A 21,614-nucleotide genomic window follows, 5' to 3' on the forward strand; every position below is an offset into this window, starting at 1 on the left:
GACTGTTGAACCACCTGAGCCAGCCAACATCCAGCACAACACCTCCAGCCAGGATCCCAAAGTTCCAAAAAGCGCGGTTTTGGTGGTCTGCCTCCCTGACGAGCCACACGAAACCAGCTCTGACTGCTTGCCAGTAACCACACAAGCCCCAGTGCCAAGACTCCTGGGGAACCTGATCGAAAGGGGGGTGGCATCACATTGGAAAATTAGATGAGACTGGAAGCCCTCGTGGACACTGGAGCTGACCTCACTTTAATCTCAAGCCAACTTTTTGACAGACTTCAGATTGAAGCCAAGAGACAGAATCAAACTCTTAAATATCAGAGGTGTGTGCTGAATGTGCAATCCTACAGCCAAAATGAGGTCCAACTTGAACAGGTAGCTCCAATTCACCTGACCATCGGCCCTATGAGCTTAGTGCACCCTGTGTACCTTTCTCCATTGGACACATATCCTCTCCTCATTGGCAAAGACCTGTTAGACCGCTTTGAACCCCTGTTAGACTTTAAACAGCTGAAAATTTGGGCTCAAGTGCGAGAACCTCAGATGCTTAACCCATTACTTCCTAGTCCGTCCAGACCTACCGCGTGATATTTACATCGGAGCGGACATTTTGATTCGTCTCAGGGCTCATGTGGACATGATCAATGAAGTGATATGGGCTCCAATGACCTCACAGTCCCCCACTGTTCCTGTCAACCTTGAGAACCTCCTGTCAGGCCAAACCATCCCTGAGGCCTGCACACTTATCAATGAACAAGAGACTGTAGTACCAGCCTACACCAAAGGGGTCGCTGTTCGACTCAATCTGCGATGCGGTCAAACCTTCAGCCACACACTGGGCTTCTTCCAGCCTTCACCCAAGTGAAGGCTGGAAGGCTGGCCTCACTCTGGAAACCACACCCCTCGTTGAAGTGACATCTCGGGCAGTGTACATCTTGTTCAACAACTGCACAGCAACGGATGTCAGAGTGCCTAAGGCCTACCGGCTGGGTTGGCTAGTGAGTTATGACTTCCATGACTTTGAACTGATTTTACCAGTAATTGGACCCATCCCAGATTCAGTGATTCCAGAAGGAAGCTCAGGCCACACAGTGTCAACAGTACCCTTCAAGATCATCACCGTAACTTCAGTCATGCCAGTGGTCAAGGAGCAGGTGTGTAGAACAGAGCTAACAGAAGACCAACATCTTGCCGTGTATACAGTCTTTAACCACGCCACCGGTGAGACTGACAGTGTTGCTGCACCTCTGACTGCACATGAGACAGAGGAATTAATGACAGAAGAGCTGTACCCAGGATTTGAGACACAAGTCCAGCAAATTCTGAAAGATGCTGATGCCATACAGGAGAATGCAGACCGCCACACACTCTGTCAAGTCCTGTACAAATACAAAGCATAATTTGCCAAGGACTCTAGATTGTGGCCTCACTAACCTTCATATTATGCGTGTCCCAACGCACCCAAAAGCTCCACCCATTTTTGTCAAGCAATACAAGATCCCCCTTGAATCGTACAAACCCGTACAGAAGATCATCAACTCCATGCTTGAGAAAGGTGTCATCCGTCTATGTAACAGCACCTACTCTGCCCCTATCTGGCCTGTCCTGAAACCAAATGGCAAGTGGCGGCCAACCATCGACTATAGGAAACTGAATCAACAGGTGCCATTGTCGCGATGGCCCATGACCCAGCTGGAACAGGAAATACCAAGAATCAGAGGAGCCACAATCTTCTCCACTCCACAGTTTTCTAGGTGTGTGCAACTATTCACGGCAGTTCATTGAAAACTGTTCGGACATTGCACGCCCTCTCACTGCCCTTCTGAAAAAGGACTGCCCCTTCGTCTGGACAGACAATCAGCAAAATGCCATGAATGAGCTGAAACGACATCTGTGCATTGCTCCAAGTCTGGCTTACCCGGATTCACAGAAGGAGTTCCACTTGGACGCTGGATTCTCCAGCCACTGCCTCAGAGCTGGTCTATACCAACGGCATGACCAGGACAAAAGGGTGGTCGCATATGCCAGCAAGACTCTTCTTCCCCCAGAGTGCAAATACTGTGAAAAAGCCCTGCTCTGTACTGTATGGGCCATCCACAGATTCTCCAACTACATCGGAGCACAGAAAGTGATCATCGAGACCTGTCACCAGCCTGTCACATTTCTCAACAGCCAGCGCATCCGCGACGGTGTGGTCACAAACGCACGCATAGCCACATGGCTAATGGCCCTCCAGGGGCGCAACGTGGAAGCACGATATGCTCAAAATTACAAGTCAGCGCTGGGTAACGGCCTAGCAGCCTGCCAAAACTGCTCCAATGACACACCGACTGAGGTCGTAGAAGCAGAAAGTACTGCCACCGACCTGCCACAGGTATTTTGACGAGAATGTCTGCCAAGGCATGCCCACAGTCTACGTCGATGGATGTTCCTACAACCACGAGGGCATCCTAAAGGCTGGTGCTGGTGTTCTCTGGCTAAATGATCGACCTTGCCCACCACAACACGTCAAGCTGGGTCCACAATCATCACAATATGCTGAGATAGCGGTTATTCTCATAACCCTGGGCACTCGGGAGGCCATGGCGGATCCAGGGACTCGAGAGGCCATGGCGGGTCAGGAGACTCGGGGTGCCATGGCGGTTCTGGGGACTCCGGCTGCCCTGGTGTGTCAGGAGGCTCGGGGAGCCATGGCGGTTCTGGGGACTCCGGCGGCCCTGGTGGGTCAGGAGGCTCGGGGAGCCATGGCGGGTCAGGAGACTCGGAGAGCCATGGCGGTTCTGGGGACTCCGGCGGCCCTGGTGGGTCAGGAGGCTCGGGGAGCCATGGTGGAGCAGGGAGCTTGGACGGCCATGGCGGAGCCGGGGTCTCGGGAAGCCAAGGCGGATGGGCCATAGTGGCCCTGACTAACGTCCCGAGCATGGCCACTATGGCTACCAGGACCACGGGTATCAGAGGTTGTGTTAGACTTTAATATTATCCGTCATTTTGACAGACAGGGTCGTAAAAATTCCGTCATAATCTATTATTACCCGTCATTTTAATTTTCATATTTTAATTATAATAACCCATTTAATTGATTTTATTTTTGTTCACGTTTTCATTTTTAATAATGAACCTAAAGGATGAGCATATTGGCTCATGCATTTATTTATTCATGAAGAGAACAGATGAACAGAGACTGCGTCAGTGACAGCGGAGGACACTTAAAACAACAAAATATGCTAGTGCTGGGTAAAAAAAAAAAAAACGATTTTTCTGTTTTAATAGATTCTTATTTTTATGAACCAATATCGTTTCTTAACTCCCAATCGATGCTGTTTTCATTTGATGAATGCACAGTAACGTTAGACAATCGGCTAAACTTTGTGCGTTGTTACTTTTGATATGAAATGCAGTCTCAGGTTTCAAATTCTGTCCATTTTATTAGGAAATTCAAGCAATAAATACCGTTTTGGCGCTCTTTAATGTGGCATGATAGATCGCTGTAGACACCTCACTTTTCTATATCACAATTCGCTTTACTATACTCGCCTGTGAGTAATCAAAGACAGCAAAAGACCTTTATTTTTGTTCTGGAGACGATCGTGCGCTCTGCTGCCTCACTGGAGCGCACTCGCCACCAACTGGACAGGGCTGGGAATTACAGTTATAAATTACAATAGATCACCCTCAGTGTGTGTAATCTGCCAAAGTGACGGACAGCCTTCAGATTTTTCCTTCACTGCTAAAAAAATTCCGTCAATGACGGAGAATTTTTGGTTAATGCGACCTCTGACGGGTAAATAAGAACTTTAACCCTCTGGAAGGGCTTTGGTGGGCGCTCTGGAGGAGCGGACTCTTGGGGGCGCTCTGGCAGCGTGGAGCTGGACGGGACCAGCGGAGACGTAGGAGGGCTGGACGGGACCAGAGGATACGTGGGAGGGCTGGACAGGACCAGCGGGGACAACGGAGAGCTGGACGGGACCAGCAGAGACATAGGAGGGCTGGACGGGACCAGCGGGGATGACGGAGAGCTGGACGGGACCAGCGGAAACTCTAGGGGGCGCTCTGGAAGCGCAAACACTTGGGGGCACTCTGGAAGCGCAGAGCTCTTGTGAGGAGCTGGCACTGGAGGGCACTTGCGAGGAGCAGGCACTGGAAGGCACTTGCGAGGAGCGGGCACTGGAGGGCACTTGTGAGGAGCAGGCACTGGAGTCCAAGACATCCCCTCATACTTGGGTGTGGCGGGCTTGCCACACTCTCAGGCGGCGGGCTTGGGTTGGCCGTGAATGGCGGCGGGCTTGCATTGGCCGCGAACGGGGTGATTGGAAGAGCCGCGGACGGCGGCTGGCTTTCGTGGGCCACGGACGGTGGCTGGACTAAGGTGGCCTAAGGTGTCGGACATGAGGGAATTATGGAAGGTGGAGGGCTTGAATGTGACGGGTCTGAATGAGGAGCGGCTGATGGGCTGAGAACTGGAGCTAGTGGGTCCTTTTCCCCTACTAGGTATGAGGATTCGGTTATCCACAGGGCGAAGTTCAAATATTGTGCCAAACACCAGCTGGGGTCACCTGACGGCATCAACATTTGGATTTCCTCATCCAGCTTGATTCTGAAACCCTCCATTAAGGTGAGGTCACCGCAGAAGGCTTGGTGGCTGATCGCTATAAATTCCTCCACGTACTCCTCCACAAATCGTCCATTTTGGAAGAGGAATATAGTGCATCCACCTGAAAGATTGTCCTCTTCCCTGGGCCACACGTTAATGCAGGCTATCTCCAACCTCATCTTCGGTATAGGTCCGATCTTCTGTTAGGGAAGTAGACTGGACACAGAGGATTAGAACACAACATGATGTTTATTTGAGTCAGCAGAGGGTAAGGAGTCAAAGGAGGTGAGTGGATTCTTGGAATACTTGAAGTTATGGAGAAAGGATAAACTGACGTGACTTGTATCTTGCCAGGATCTTGTGGATGCTGAGGAGAAGCACACACCCCAGGTTGCCGGAGGAGGAGAGAGAGGATGATCCACGGAGTGGCGCAGACGATGGGGATCCAGGGAAACAGCGGTGGAGATAACTGGAGGTAAGTATACAAACAGGTTAGTATAAGGTAAGTAGGCGAAGAGTAGAGAGAGGCGAAGAGTAGACAGAGTCCACTTCGTCTTGACGTTTCAAATAAACGTAAACAAACGAGATCGGACCCTGGAGTGCTGTGAGGCATGCGTTAAAGTAGGGGTGGTGATGAGGTCTGAATGACGTGCAGGTGTGCTTAACCCTCTGGGGTCGACAAACGCGTATAAGATTTTCCTGATAAGGCCGAAATGAGCTTGAATTACTCTGCCATTTTTGATCGTACAGATAAGAGCAATACACCATTTGAATCTGTAAGGGGTCTACTTTTATTTGTATACACTCATAATAACAACTAAACTTTGTGCTTTTGAAGAATAAAGAAAACAAACAGGGTGCGTTCTCAGTCTTCACTCTCTCCGCGAACTGCTTTTTGAAACACGTCACTAAACACAATGAACTGTAACTCAGCAAATACTTCACACAGAGACATGAGAAATATATCTATAGAAAGCTCGACATGTCTACTCTTAAATGAAGTAAGTCTTACCGAAAACAAATATTCTGTGATAAAGTAATTCGTATGAAACCAACAGCAGGTCCAGTTTTTCCGTCTGGTCTCATTATCTCTAATTAGGTCACGTCCACACGCTGCTCGCGCTATTGTTATTACAAATCTCAAATCTTTTCCCAAACTATAACTCCAGAATAAAATGTGTGAAATCGAGTGCAACATTTTGAAATATGATAGGCAACCTTTCATTGCTTTTAAATGTTGCACGACATGAGGATAGTTATATGTTCTATAAACAACGATATAAAAGTAATGTCTAAGAAAGTTTAGACCAATCATTACTGTGAAGTAGCCTACTCTGTTTGCAAATACCTGCTCAAACATGTTTATAATAAGCTTAACAATAATAATTTATTTTCTCAGTTATAAAATGTTGTTTTTGTATTGTATGATATACATGCAAAACGTATGCATCTATGTTATAAAATCACATAGGCAATATTGGAGATTGCTAATGTAATAATATAGTTGCTCCTGATAAGCCTATCAACATGCTCACTAATTTATTTATTAATTTTAGTGTGGGAGTGGGGGGGGGGGTGCTTTATTTTGAATAGTAACAATATGTAGGCCTATATATTATAATAAATATAATGTAATATAATGTACTGCTTGTGCTTGGTGAACTGAAGACACTTCTTAAAAAAAAAAACATTACAAATCTTACTGTTCAAATAATTTGACTGGTAGTATATGTATTGTCACCATGTTTGCTTTGTCTTTGTCCGCACCCACGATGTCTTGACTGGTCTGGTGTTTATTTGTTTGTTTGTTCCTAATAAACTGTTTAACTGCACTTGCAAGTGAATCTCAAGTTATTTTATGTGATAGTTATATGTATACACATTTCTTTTTTCCTCGCATTTGTCACGGATCCGTCTTGCACTCTTCACCTCGTCATCACTGAGCACCCTTACCTGGGACCTCATTTATAAAGCGTGCGTACGCACATATTTGATCTTAGAGTGTGCGTACGTTTAAATCCATGCCAACGCTCATATTTATAAAAACGGTCTTAGACGTGGAAAAGTGCTTAGCGTCACGTCAGGGTCCGAGCAGACGTACGCACTTTTTATTGTCGGAGTAATGCAGAATTTTTCAAATGTAAGCTGTTCTTGCAGGTCACTGTTCTAAATTATGATGATTAGTGATATTTTATGTTAATGATATTAATTAGGAGTCGTTTACAAGGCAGAGAGCTGAAACCATTCAATTGCGCGCAAGTTCAAGATAATTTGCAATTCATAGATTTCACATCTAAAATAGGTGCGTACGCTCGTTTTCTGTTCGTACGTTCATTCTCTGAATCACACGTACGCATTTCTGAGAAACGATCGTAAGATCAAATTTAGGACAGTTTCTGCGCAACATTTTACAAATGAGGTCCCTGAATCCTAATTACCTGCACCTGCATCTCATCACCACTATCATTAACTCCAACATAAAAGCACACGCCACTATTCACTCGAGGTCCGATCTCGTAACCACTACGTGGACTCTACAGCCAAGTCAAACTCGTTGAGTGTATACCTTTCAAGATACTTACCATTGCGTCGGTTGCATTCAAGTCACTTTGGTCGGAAAAAATGGCGATTTAACTTTTCTACACAATTCAACAATTTTTTTAACTCTACATCTACAAAATTCCGAGTTTCCCACTCATAATAACGACTTTGTGGTGGCGTTCATGTGCGTTCAACTCGTAAATACGATGTATCCGACATGACTTGAATGCACCATTGTAGTCTCCACTAATGAGCTGATGAGTTGAATCAGGTGTGAAAGATTAGGGAGACATACAAAATGTGCAGGGCTGGGGGTACTCCAGGACAGGTTTGAGAACCACTGAGTTAGTTTAATGAGCCCATTAGTGATCTTCCACTGCCATCTAGTGGTTATAAATTGCAATTTCTCATACAACACTGTGTTTTATCCTCTATAACTATTATAGTGTTATTTTTTGCCCAATCTCATGCATGCTTGTTTAGAATGAAATTATGCATCATTTCACACAGTTCTGAGAATTTGAGGGCTTTCTTTTAGGATTCATAGGCCTTTGGGTACACTATGTAAAGAAGATATTATAAGATGATCGGTTTATAGTTGTCCAAATGCATATGTTCAACATTTTTTGATAATTATTGACCTAGAGAGTCTACAGAATAGTACTGCACTGATTTTATTGATTTTGATTTTAAAAACCATGTCTAGTTCAAGTAGTTTTTTTTTTTTTTAATAATCTCAAATATTTAAATGAACAGTTTGATTGACAGCATTGGTCCCAGAGGCAAAGTTGTTCAGAATGAGAAGATCTATCGTATGATATGAAGATATAGTGTATAAGTTAATATTTTGAACATTTAATTGCAATTTGAAGTCATTTACTATAGAAATTATTGTTTTAGAGGCCTTTTTCATTGTTATAGCGCCACCTATGGTCCAATCTACATGAAACTTTGCATGCTTGTTAAGAGTCATCTGACACATGTTTTCAACAAGTTTCGTAAAGTTTCGAGTTTTCGTTTAGGTTTTATAGGCTTCTGGGTATATTTGGCCACACCCCTTTTTTAATGACCCCGTTACAGTTAACCAAAGGACAAAATTAAATATTTTTTTGATAATTATTGATCTAGAGAGTCCAGAGAGTATTACTGCAGTGGTTTGATCGAGATTGAGCAAAAAACCTAGGACTAGTTCGTAAAAGTAGGTTCTTAACATAATTGAGAATATTTAATGAACGATTGGATTGACAGCATTAGTCCCAGAGGCAAAGTTGCTGAGAATGAGGAGATCTATCAAATGATATGAAGGCCTAGTGTTTGTGTGAATATATGAACATTTTCTACAATTTGAGGTAATTTTCTATAGAAATTGTGTGTTTTTGAGGCCTTTTTAGTTGTTATAGCACCACCTATGGCCCGATCTCCATGAAACTTTGCATGGCTGTTAAGAGTCATACGACACATGTTTTCACCAACTTTCGTAAAGTTTCAAGTTTTTGTTTAGGTTTTATAGGCTTATGGTTGTATGTGACCACTCCCCCTTTTTAAATGAGCTACTTAAAGCTAACCAAAGGACAAAATTCAACATTTTTTCGATAATTATTGATCTAGAGAGTCCAGAGATTATTACTGCAGTGGTTTGATCGAGATTGAGCAAAAAAACAGAGACTAGTTCGCAAAAGTAGGTTTTTACACCAAAGAACCAGCCTAGAATCACTCATCACACAACCCGAACTTCTTATGTTGTGGATTTTCCCTATTCAAAATAAATCGCACTAAGGAGATTTTGAATTCAGATAGACCTTTATTACCAAGTTAACAAAAGGCAGAGTAGATGTTCGAACAGCACTCCTGAGTCTTGTCTCAAACTCACATATCCTGAAGTTTTTGCAGCATTCCATATATGCACCGTTGTATTTTTGGACAGGTATCTTTTACCATATATGACTTCTTGAAGGATGATCAATCACTGTCATGAATGCACTTCTAGGTCCTGAACAGATTCTTTCCATATTTGAGTGTCCCTAAATTGTTCACTCTATTCTAGGCTCACTGCAGCCCTTAACACACAGTTGCTTCACACAATCAAACTAGATAATAGTAGATACAAATAAGCATAATTCTATGTATTATATTACTTGAAGATGAATGAAAATCTTCTACACTTACAGCACTACAACGCATGCCTAATAATAAAGCCCTGATGGTCCAGAGTTTTACAAACACGTTTGATCCACTTTATCATCACTCTTCATCAGAATGTTAAGTGAGTCACAACAAAAATTTAAACTCCCAGCTAATATGAATACTGCCACAATTTCACTTCTTCTCAAACCCAATAAAGATCAAAAATTACCATCAAGCTACCGTCCCATTTCTCTGATCAATGCTGACATTAAAATCATCACCAAAGTATTATCCCATAGAATAGAAAAGTCATACCATCTATAATACACCCAGATCAAACCAGTTTCATTAAAGGTAGACTAGCATCCACCAATACATGCAGACTATTCAACTTAATGTACTATTCTTCAATTCAAAAAGCAAAAGCCATCATAGTCACTCTGGATGCAGAAAAAGCTTTTGACAGGGTCAACTGGAAATTCCAGTTTTCCACATTAGAGAGGTTTGGTTTTGGGGAGTCATTCATTAATTGGATTAAAATTCTATATACATCACCTTCAGCCACTGTCATCGCTAATGGACTAACATCACGTAGCTTCACACTGCACCGTGGGACTAGACAAGGATGCCCACTCTCTCCCTCATTATTCACAATTTTTATCGAACCGTTAGCAGCAGCCATCCGCCAAAACAGCTACATTAAAGGAGTTGAGTATTAAACATTAAACATACAGCACAAAATCAGTCTTTATGCAGATGACATATTACTATATTTATAAGATCCCTCATCATCATTACAAGAAACAATTAAACTTATTGATTCATTTTCTCACATTTCTGAATATTCAGTCAACTGGAGTAAATCTTCTATTCTTTCATTAAATCACAATAGCTTGGATGTGACATCCCAGACATGACCTATCCCTCTATGCACCAATCACATCACATATTTAGGCATTAATATTTCCCCAAGGCTGTCAGAGCTGGTTAGTCTTCATTTCACCCCATTACTCAAAACAATAAATGATGATCTTCAACGCTGGATGAATTTACCATTATCCATTATGGGCAGAATATCAGTAATCAAAATGACTATACTCCCTAAACTAAATTATTTATTCTCAATGATCCCAACACAACCCACCCTCACCTGGTTTAAATCTTTAGACTCAATTATTATCAAATTTTACTGGAAAAATAAGACCCCAAGAATTAAACTATCTACTCTACAGAAACCAAAAACACAAGGAGGATTGGAAGCACCACATTTCTACCACTACTCTCTGGCTAATCAGCTTCAACAGATATACAAATGGACTCACCCAAACTCATCAGAAAACATATGGCTAGATATTGAGCAAACAATTTGTAAGGATATTCTAATTTCAGATTTACCATTCTATAGTCAGACAATCAAAAAACACTCCTGTTTTAAAGCACCAACTATAGCAGCAGCTCTGAAAGCCTGGTGAAAATTTCACCAAATCACAAACACTCCTCTTGCACCATCTAAATACACCTCCATTTGGAATAATCCAGATTATACGGTTAATAAAAAGCCACTTAAACACATGGGCAGAAAAGGGCAGAAAACAACTCCAACACATCTTTCACAGAAATAATCTGGCCTCATTTTCATATTTGGTCCAGGAATACGGCATCAGGAGTAATAGTTTTTTGGAATATCTACAAATCAAATCATCTGTCCAATCAAAAATTAACATTTGAACCGTTTATCTAGAACTTTCACCTTTAATCTCAGAGTTAATTAATATATCGTCCTCAAAAAAACTACTCTCCAAAATATACAGAATAATATTAAAATCAGACAACACATTAAGTGTACCACATGCTAAGTGGGAATCAGACCTATCTATTGCTCCTGATGCCGATTTCTGGACACAAATCTGCAAAAATATCTACTTTATGACAAAAAATGCCAACTTGCAACTTGTACAGTATAAGGTACTTCACAGATTTCACTTAACCGGACAGAAATTGTTTAAAATGGGATTCACTTCAGAAACATGTTCACATTGCACCCAAAATTAAACAGATACATATGTTCACGCCCTTTGGTATTGTACCCCAATTAAAAATTTTTGGGAAAAGGTCATTGAATCACTATCCGTCACTATGGGATGTCACATCCCAAACTCTCCATCAGTTTGTTTACTAGGCGATATATCCATAATCAATTTAGACAATATAAACAGTCAGTAACTCCTGGTAGCGCTAGCTATCGCCAAGAAAACTATCCTCATGAACTGGAAATCAAGAAAATCCATACATATTGCATCCTGGAAAAATCTACGGTAACACTTTAGAATAGGGAACACTTATTCACTATTAACTACGACTTTTCCCTCAATAAATTCATTATTTGGTGCTTATTAATAGTTAGTAAGGTAGTTGTTAAGTTTAGGTATTGGGTAGGATTAGGGATGTAGAATAAGGTCATGTAGAATAAGGTATTAATATGTGATTAAGTACTACCCATAAATGGCTAATATTCTAGTAATATGCATGCTAATAAGCAACTATTTAAGAGACCCTAAAATAAAGTATTACCAAATCTACTAATTGATTATATCTCAATGGAAAATCTATCCAGTTCATCTCATAATACAGTAGAATTACACCCCTTTTGGTCATCTCTCATTACCCTCCAGCAGTCATAAATCTGTTGACCTTCTTTTTCTGAGACCAATCACAACAACACATCTCCACCTAAACTACTATTTTTAACTTAATTTGAATATTAATCTTTGAGTTTTGGGAAGGGGTGGAGGACACCATCGATAAGAAAACACTGTTGAGAAAGGGTTTAAGAAAAGATAAACCTACTTACATGTATATGGTATATTTTTATATGTTTTATATTTTATATATATATGTATGTATATATATATGTGCAGTTTTATTTGTATTTTTTCCTCTTTCTCTCTCTATCTTTCTCCTCTTCTTCTTCTTCATCATCTTTTTTGTTTGGCCTCCGGTCCCCAGTAGGCTGTGACATCCAGGTCTATATCTGGTGTGGTGGAGTTGTAATACGGGTGGGTGGATGTAAGGTGGGGCTTGTGTCTCCCCGCTGTCTCCCTGAGCTATCGCTTCCACTGCCCTTTTTTTTTAATGCACCACATATCAGCTGAAATACATGCACACCTGTTATGAATCTGTGCATGTATATGTATATATATAAGGAGGCTAAAGGAAAATGAGGGAAAAAAATAAAAGAAATTAATAACACACATATACAGGGTGAGTGTGCCGTGTGGGTGGACTGGGTCTCTGGCCTAGGCTACTCCATACGTCTTCACTGTTTTAATGCATCACAAAGTATCTGAGACATATACATGACAAAAAATAAATAAAATTATAAAAAACATACAGGGCAAGTAGGCCGTGTGGGTGGGCCTGGTCCCTGACCTGGGCTGCACTACAAGTCTCATTTTTTTAATGCATCACAAACTAGCTGAGACATCTACACATTAAAAGCGTAATTAATTAGATAATAAATAAATAGATATATAAGTGTGGCATGTAGGTAGTGGCTGGGGATGTCTGATGTTTGGGGAGATGGGGGTGGCTTTGGGCCCTGTTGCCCAGCAGCATCCTTCCCTGGCACCCCCTAGGACCAGGCTTGGGCACCCCTGTTGTAGATTAATAGTGTGGGCCCTGTGTGGGCCTAGTGATGGCTTCCTGGGGGCTAGGTGAGGGCTGCCGGTGCAGGGCTAGCGCTAAGGGGCCAACGCTTTGCCAATAAGCAAATTCTCAGGGGCCCTGCGCTGGCAGCCCATTGGGGGCCCTTAGGCTAGCCCTAAGTGGGCCCATAAAGGGCCACCGCAGGCCTGTTTGCAGGGACTTTAATGCCCTTTGTATGGAACATATACGCTAGCTTTGAACTGGAATCATGGCGGAATATCTGGTGATGTCCACTTTGCAGGGCACTTATGACTTACGGTTGAATAGAAAAAACGTCGGACGTGATAAGAGATACATATGAAATGAGCAGAGCAGGGAGGGCATGAGGACTGTAATTGGGAACCGTTGATGTAGCCTATTAGTAGTAATTTAATGTTGTCTCTGGTATTCTGTTTTTTGCGCGTATGTGCGTTCAGGGGGCATGGTTTTGGACGGTGACTGCAGGGAGGGTGGGACGTTCGCTTTCAGTGCTATTAGGCTAAAGTTAGTATTTTCCGAGATCTCCTACTGCACCTTTAATCTGTACTTAATCTATTTGCTAACATAAACTATGCATGTAAAAGTATCACGGTTTTGGTTAAATATGTGCATTATCCACAAAAACACTAAGTTTATTTTGGATTTTGCACTTTTGAGACACTCCCTAACTTGTCGTGCCCAAGTGGGGATGGTTGTGAGGACTTTTTCACTTCTGATGCTTAAAACAATTACATCGTCGAATACTATTATTATTAATTTTGATATTATGCTTTTAAATGTAATCTGAACAAGATACAGCACGATCCATGACTATTATGTGATTACATATGAATTAATGCTCGAATAAAAAAGATCGAATGTCTAACGAATGTCCAACATAAAACCAACTTTACCGCACCCCGTGACATTCCATCAATCAGTTAGTGTTAGCATTAGCATTAGCACTGCTCTCAGGGCAGGAGTACTCAATAGTCATATCACTGTTATTTTTACTGAACTATGTGCTGCTCTCAGGGCAGGAGTACTCAATATTCATAGTGCTGCTCTCAGGGCAGGAGTACTCAATATTCATATTACTGTTATTTTTACTGAACTATGCGCTGCTTTCAGGGCAGGAGTACTTAATAGTCATATCACTGTTATTTTTACTGAACTATGTGCTGCTCTCGGGGCAGGAGTACTCAATATTCATAGTGCTGCTCTCAGGGCAGGAGTACTCAATATTCATATTACTGTTATTTTTACTGAACTATGCGCTGCTTTCAGGGCAGGAGTACTCAATAGTCATATCACTGTTATTTTTACTGAACTATGTGCTGCTCTCAGGGCAGGAGTACTCAATATTCATAGTGCTGCTCTCAGGGCAGGAGTACTCAATATTCATATTACTGTTATTTTTACTGAACTACGCGCTGCTTTCAGGGCAGGAGTACTTAATATTCATATTAATGTTATTTTTATTGAATTATGCGCTGCTCTCAGGACAGGAGTACTCAATATTCATATTACTGTTATTTGTACTGAACTATGCGCTGCTCTCAGGGCAGGAGCAGTGTTGGGTAAGTTACTTTCAAAAAGTAATTAATTACTATTACTAATTCCATCATCAATATTGTATTTAAATTACTTTACTAATTACTCTGTAACTTCAAATCACTAATTAGGCTACATCTTAAAATCACTATAAACCTTAATAGAAATTAAACTCTTTATTCTTTCAATTTGAGTCAAACACAGAATAGTTTAGCCTTTTAGCTTTAAAACAACTGTAATACTTAAACATTTTTATAAAAAATTTAACCTTCTTTGGTTAACAAATATAAATACTCTGAATAACAAAATATCTGAATAACAAAAAAGCATAAGAAAAGTTAAACAATACATTTCAGTTTGGCAAGATGTTCAGGAAAAGCCCAACTAGTAAAATCCGTACATGTTTAAAATAACACATTAACTAATGTAGGTAAGAATAAATTACAGAAATTATCTTCTCTGCTGAATAAAGCCGTGTCAGATCGCTCTGATCTTCTGAGGTAAATTCCTCATAGGAGGACTTCTTTCAAAAACGATGAAAATTAGACGAATCTTGATTTTTAAAAAAATCTATTTTTTGTATCTAGATGAGGGTGTTTGCGCGCAGGTGACTGCATATAATGAGCTCAGATACAGGAAAGACTGTACTTCGCTTTAGTTTCATGGATTAGGTGTACATAATCTGAGAATATTCGTTTTCGATTTGAATTCGTTCATTTAAATGTAGACACTTCAAGCTTTCAGATACGGGAAAGACTGTACCTCACTTTAGTTTCATATGGATTACATAATCAGAGAATATTCGTTTTCGATTTGAATTCATTCATTTAAAAGTAGACACACAAGTTTTCTATATATTTCTACATATTTCTCATGTCTCTGTGTCAAATATTCGCTGAGTTTGTGATGCGTAGAAAGTTGCTCACGGAGACCTAGAAAGTGCACCCTGTTTGTTTTGTTTATTTTGCAAAAGCACAATGTTTTGTTGTTATTGTCAGTGTACACAAATAAAAGTAGGCCCTTTTTAGATTCGATTGATTTTAGTCTTATCTGTATCTGAGTATTTAAGGTTTCTCTGTGAATCAGGAAAAACTGAAAGTGAACACGCAGAGGGTTAAAGACGCTGCATTCAATTTCATCTTTAGATGGTAAATTTAGATTTCAAATTCAATATTGATTTTAGAACTGTTGAAATTATTTACTGTATGTAACGCATACTTTATAATTACTTTCTAAGTACTTTATAAGTAACTGTAATTACCTAAAAATGAGAAGTAATCGCTTACTTTACTTTTTCAGTGGATAAGTAATTTAATTACAGTAATGCGTTACACCCAACACTTAGCAGGAGTACTCAATAGGTCCGTATTACTATTATTTTTACTGAACTATGTGCCGCTCTCAGGGCAGGAGTACTCAATATTCATATTACTGTTATTTTTATTGAACTATGCGCTGCTCTCAGGGCAGGAGTACTCAATATTCATATTACTTTTATTTGTACTGAACTATGTGCTCCTCTCTGGGCGGGTGTACTCAGTAGGTCCGTATTACTGTTATTTTTAGTGTACTATGTGCTAGTAGATTCATATCACTGTTATTGTTACTGAACTAACACCGTTAGTTCAGTAAACTATGGAACAGAAATCATATCATGCTTTCTTGATTGCTGTGACTCGATTGCTTCAGTCTGTTCCTGTCTGTTGTGCTGCTGAGAAGTTTGCGATTGTAGCTCCGTGTAGCTTGGCTTTTTCTTGAATCTCTACCTTACTTTCCCTGTTGTTTAAAGTGATAATATATAACTTAATTCCGACCATATTTCTGGTGTTATCTTTCAAATTAATCTAACTAATTTGATTGTTCGCTTTTAAAACCGCGAGTGCAGCGGGTTAGCATTCGTTAGCCAGTTAGCTGGTCACTTGAGGTTTCATTAGCGTTTCATTTGCGTTTCTATTCACGCCTATTAATGTTTTCTTGTCTTTATTTTCTCACTCCGTTTTTACGAGCTCATCAAACAACAGTGGTAAGTGATAAGCTAAGTTGGTAACATTCATCAATCAAGGTGAGTAATGGCTTCTTCTCCTGCTATTGTTGTTTGCACTGTTTGCCACATGTACAGTTTATCTGTCTCTGTCAGCAGCGAGGGATTCACATGTGATAAATGCAGGTAAATATTCAGGCTGACAGAGTAGGTTTTAGAACTAGAGACACGCATCCAAACTTTAGTTGAGGATAGAAAGAATGTGAGGGCTGTAGATACTGCTTTGGATGCGACTAGCTCAGGGAGTCCTTTACATTGTTCCGTTCTGATTAAGCCCGTGCAGCAGGGCAACTGGGTGACTGTGAGGCGGCCTAGTCACGGGTCAAAACACCGCTCTTCCGTTCCGATTAGAACGAAACAAACAGGTTCTCCCCACTCAGTGATGCACCCACTGAGAAACCTGATGAAAGTGCTCTAGTTATTGGTGATTCTATTGTACGGAACGTGAAAATAGAGACACCAGGCACCATAGTCCCATGTTTACCGGGAGCCAGAGCGCCTGACATCTTGGCAAATTTAAAAGTGCTGGCTAATGCTAAACGTAAATTCAGTAAGATCGTTATCCACGTCGGCGCTAATGATGTTAGACTTCGCCAGTCGGAGATCACTAAAAATAATGAATGAAGAATTTTAGGATCTGAACAGAAACTATGGACTCTCTCTTCTCTAGCACTTTAGATACGGTTGCTCCTTTACACTTAAGGAAGATTAAGGATATAGTCCAACACCGTGGTATAATGAGCAAACTTGCGCCCTAAAGAGAGCAGCCTGGAAAATGGAGCACAGTTGGAGGAAAACAAAACTAGAGGTATTTCGTATAGCTTGGCGGGAAGGTACCCTATCCTACAGAAAAGCATTAAAAACTGCTAGATCTGATTACTTTTCGTATTTATTCAATACAGTGACTAAATTAACAAAAAATAACGCATTAACAGGTGTTGGCATTCAACACTATTGACCAAAACATTCTTTTGAATAGACTACAAAACTTTGTTGGCATTAGTGGAAGTGCCTTAGCATGGTTCAAATCGTACTTATCTGACCGCCATCAGTTCGTAGCAGTGAATGATGAGGTATCATATAGATCATATCGATCTATATTTCTTTGCGGCCCGGTGAAACACACCAAATTGAGAAAATAACGGAATTCATAGTCGATATAAAAAACTGGATGACGAGTAATTTCTTACTGCTAAATTCTGAAAAAACAGAGGTGTTAATTATCGGACCTAAAAACCCCACATGTAATAACCTAGAACACTATCTAACACTTGACGGCTGCTCTGTCAATTCTTCTTCACCAGTCAGGAACCTAGGTGTGCTGTTCGATAGCAATCTTTCATTTGAAAGCCATGTTTCTAGCATCTGTAAAACTGCGTTTTTTCATCTCAAAAACATATCTAAATTGCGACCTATGCTCTCAACGTCAAATGCAGAAATGCTAATTCATGCGTTTATGACCTCAAGGTTAGACTATTGTAATGCTTTATTGGGTGGCTTTTCTGCACGTTTGATCAACAAACTACAGTTGGTCCAAAATGCAGCTGCTAGAGTCCTTACTAGAACCAGGAAGTATGACCATATTAGCCCGGTTCTGTCAACACTGCACTGGCTCCCTATCAAACATTGGATAGATTTTAAAATCTTGTTAATTACTTATAAAGCCCTGAATGGCTTAGCTCCTCAGTACTTGAGCGAGCTCTTATCACATTATAGTCCTCCACGTCCGCTGCGTTCTCAAAACTCCGGCCGTTTGATAATACCTAGAATATCAAAATCGACTGCGGGCGGCAGATCCTATTCCTATTTAGCACCCAAACTCTGGAACAGTCTACCTAACACTGTTCGGGAGGCAGACACACTCTTTCAGTTTAAATCTAGATTAAAGACCTATCTCTTTAACCTGGCTTACACATAACACACTAATACGCTTCTATTATTCAAATCCGTTAAAGAATTGTTAGGCTGCATTAATTAGATCAACCGGAACCGGGAACACTCCACATAACACACGATGTACTCATTACTAACGATGTGCGCTATGACTAATTTGACTGCCTTTTCAACGGAAGTTTTGTATCCGACTAGTCGACTAGTCTAAAAGCTAGAAACCCCCAAAAAATGGCAAAAGAAAAAAACTGTGCTTGTATGACAGCCTACACTTGAAATACTTAATCTTTGCATCACACTGTCAAATCCCTCAATGAAATCTACTAAAAATAGGTCACGATTATGCCTTATGCTTGCCTCACGTTATCATCATTTAATTTTAGGCGATCGTTAAACAGAAAATAAGGAAGAGCATACACTCAACATAAACCAGTGAATAGCTTATTTATTCAGATTGGCTGGAGCAATACAGAAATGGAAAATAGGCTGTGTTACGTCCTCCCCTTTCTCGTCTAGGGGTGAGGGAACGACGAACAATAAATATGTGGAGAGACCTTGAGGAACTCCCGCTCTCTAGGCCCAAAAATCACAAACAACCCCAAATTTCAATTTGAAAATGGCTTGGGCGCCTTTTAATTTTAACTCCAAAAAATTCAAAAACAGGAAAGAATACAATCAAAGAAACATTACCTCGGGAGGAGGAAAGACTAATGGAGCGTCTACAGACGGAGCAATTTTCGACTCTCTCTCCACATAAGTCTACAGCATGTTCACATGACAGACTCTAGTTTTACGTCGACGATCAGGGGTTTGAATAACGTAATCAGTCTCACTGAGCTTTTGCTCAATGACATATGCCCCTGAAAACTTTGCTTGTAAAGGAGCACCAGATACAGGCAAAAGCAAAAGCACAAGAACAGAATCACCAACTTGCAAATTCCTTTTCACACTCTTTTTATCAAACTGCTGCTTCATTTCCCCCTGAGCGACAGATAGATGAGCCATAGCTACTTCACACGCTTTATGAAGTCGCTCTCTAAAGGAACTCACATAATCCAAGAGAGATACAGAGGATAGATTTTTCGTCAACAAATGTTCATACAGCAGTTTTAATGGACCCCTAACGGTGTGCCCGAACACCAGTTCCGCAGGACTAAATCCCAGGGACTCCTGAACTGCTTCTCTGGCCGCAAACAACAATAAAGGCAGCCCCTCCACCCAGTCCTTTCCTGTCTGCAAGCAGTATGCACGAATCATAGTTTTAAGGGTTTGATGGAATCTTTCCAGGGCTCCCTGTGATTCCGGATGGTAAGGACTAGAAACTCGATGCTCAATTCCTAATTCCTTCAAAACTTGCGCAAAAGTATGGGATACAAAGGGGCAGCAGGCACCTTCTGATTAGGCTTCCCGATGCATTGACACACGTCGCAAGAACGACAAAAATTAGCAACAGATAAACGAAGACCGGGCCAAAAGAAGTATTTAGAAATGCGGCGAAAAGTTTTTGACCCGACATAAGATGACCCGACATAAGATTCTCATGTGCCAACTTTAACACTGGAATACGATAGCTAGCAGGCAACACAATTTGAAACGTCTCGTACAAACCTTGTTCATCATAACGCGGTTTCCATTTTTGCATTAACACGTCATTCTCCCAAAAATAACCTACTTTATCATCTGCTCTATCTTTCACAGAGATCGCTGCCTCAACACATTCTGCTAAGGAAACATCTGATTTTTGCTCAGCCACCAACTTCTCCTTGCCAACACTAAAAGGAGCTTCCAGAATTAATGCCGTCTCTGTCACTTTACCTGTCTCACATGACTTGGACTCTTCAACCTTAGATTCAGCATTTAAAAATGACTCTGAAAGATTAACGACTTCTTAAAACCTTTGACTCTGAGCCCGTGTCACAGCACATGCTGGAAAAACAGAAGGAAAATCAACCCCTAAACCTGACTGTTCCTCCATCACAGGTTTATGCATCACTACCGGACTAGAAAAAACTTTGCCACCTGCAAGGTCATTTCCTAGAATAATATCTACTCCAGCAACAGGCAACTGTTTGCGAACGCCTAACTTAACAGTGCCAGAGATAAGATCCGATTTTAATTTCACTTCGTGCAAAGGCACCTGTACACAGCCCATTTCTATACCTCGTACTACCAAATCAGTACTGGTATACGATTTTTCAGAGAAAGGCAATGCACTCTCAAGTATGAATGACTGACAAGATCCTGTATCCCTTAATATCGAAATAGGCATTAACTGGGAATTAGAGACAGACACCTGCCCATTTAAAATGAATGGTTCGTACCCAAAGCCTTCCGCCTCTCGCGACGCTGGAAGAGTCTGTGTAAGCACAACACTTTTGGTTTTCATTGATAAATTATTTTTATTCCATTCTTTACAATCCGAAATTAAATGTCCAGGCAATAAAAACAAACCCGCCGATCTCCTTGACGCACAGAATTTCGACCATTCATTTTAGGGCGAGCTCTACTTTTCCATGAACGCGAAAAATTTTGAGAAGGAGAATCCTCCCCTACAAACTTTTCAACGGAAGAACTAACAATAGGCAACTCTTGTGAAAAAAACTTGCGATGTGTAAGCACAAATTCGTCAGCTAATACCGCAGCCTCTGCAAGTGTGGTTACCTTCTGCTCGTTTAGATGCTGCACAACTTTTTCAGGAACACTCCTTTTAAAATCTTCTAGCAAAACTAATTCACAAAGTTGTTCAAAAGTGTCAGTTTTACTAGACAAACACCACTTCTCAAACAAAGTTCTTTTCTCTCTCCCAAATTCAACATACGTTTGTTTAGATGTCTTCGTGTGAGAACGAAACTTCTGCCGATACGCCTCGGGAAGTAATTCGTATGCGCGAAGCACCGTCGATTTTACCACATCATAATCAAGCGAATCCTCCAAGCTTAAAGCTGAACTAACTTCTTGCGCCTTACCCACAAGACTACACTGAAGTAACAATGCCCACATATCTTTAGGCCAATTAAGCTTACCAGCTATCCGCTCAAAGGCTACAAAATAAGCGTCCACTTCAGCTTCGCGGAAAGGAGGCACAAGTTTAACATACTTACTGATGTCAAACGCAGAAACAAAAGGCGGCGGAACAGAATTAACTGGTGACACCATAATAGAAGGTGGTTGAGAACGAGGTACAGGCACCGGCTTTTTGTTTAGAGC

At 41.0% G+C, this 21,614-nt stretch overlaps 1 protein-coding gene across 1 annotated transcript in view; it reads left to right on the forward strand.

Annotated features, from left to right (window-relative positions):
• The first annotated feature begins 5,031 nt into the window (after positions 1 to 5,031).
• LOC131543835 (uncharacterized) overlaps positions 5,032 to 21,614 on the forward strand; it is a 55,466-nt gene continuing 38,883 nt past the window's right edge. Inside the window, exons 1-2 of the mRNA XM_058781652.1 lie at positions 5,032 to 5,069; positions 16,883 to 17,075. Coding sequence (XP_058637635.1) covers positions 5,032 to 5,069; positions 16,883 to 17,075 — 231 coding nt within the window. The remainder of the gene's footprint in view (positions 5,070 to 16,882; positions 17,076 to 21,614) is intronic.

Source organism: Onychostoma macrolepis, chromosome 07 (assembly GCF_012432095.1).
Source record: "Onychostoma macrolepis isolate SWU-2019 chromosome 07, ASM1243209v1, whole genome shotgun sequence".
NCBI lineage: Eukaryota > Metazoa > Chordata > Actinopteri > Cypriniformes > Cyprinidae > Onychostoma > Onychostoma macrolepis.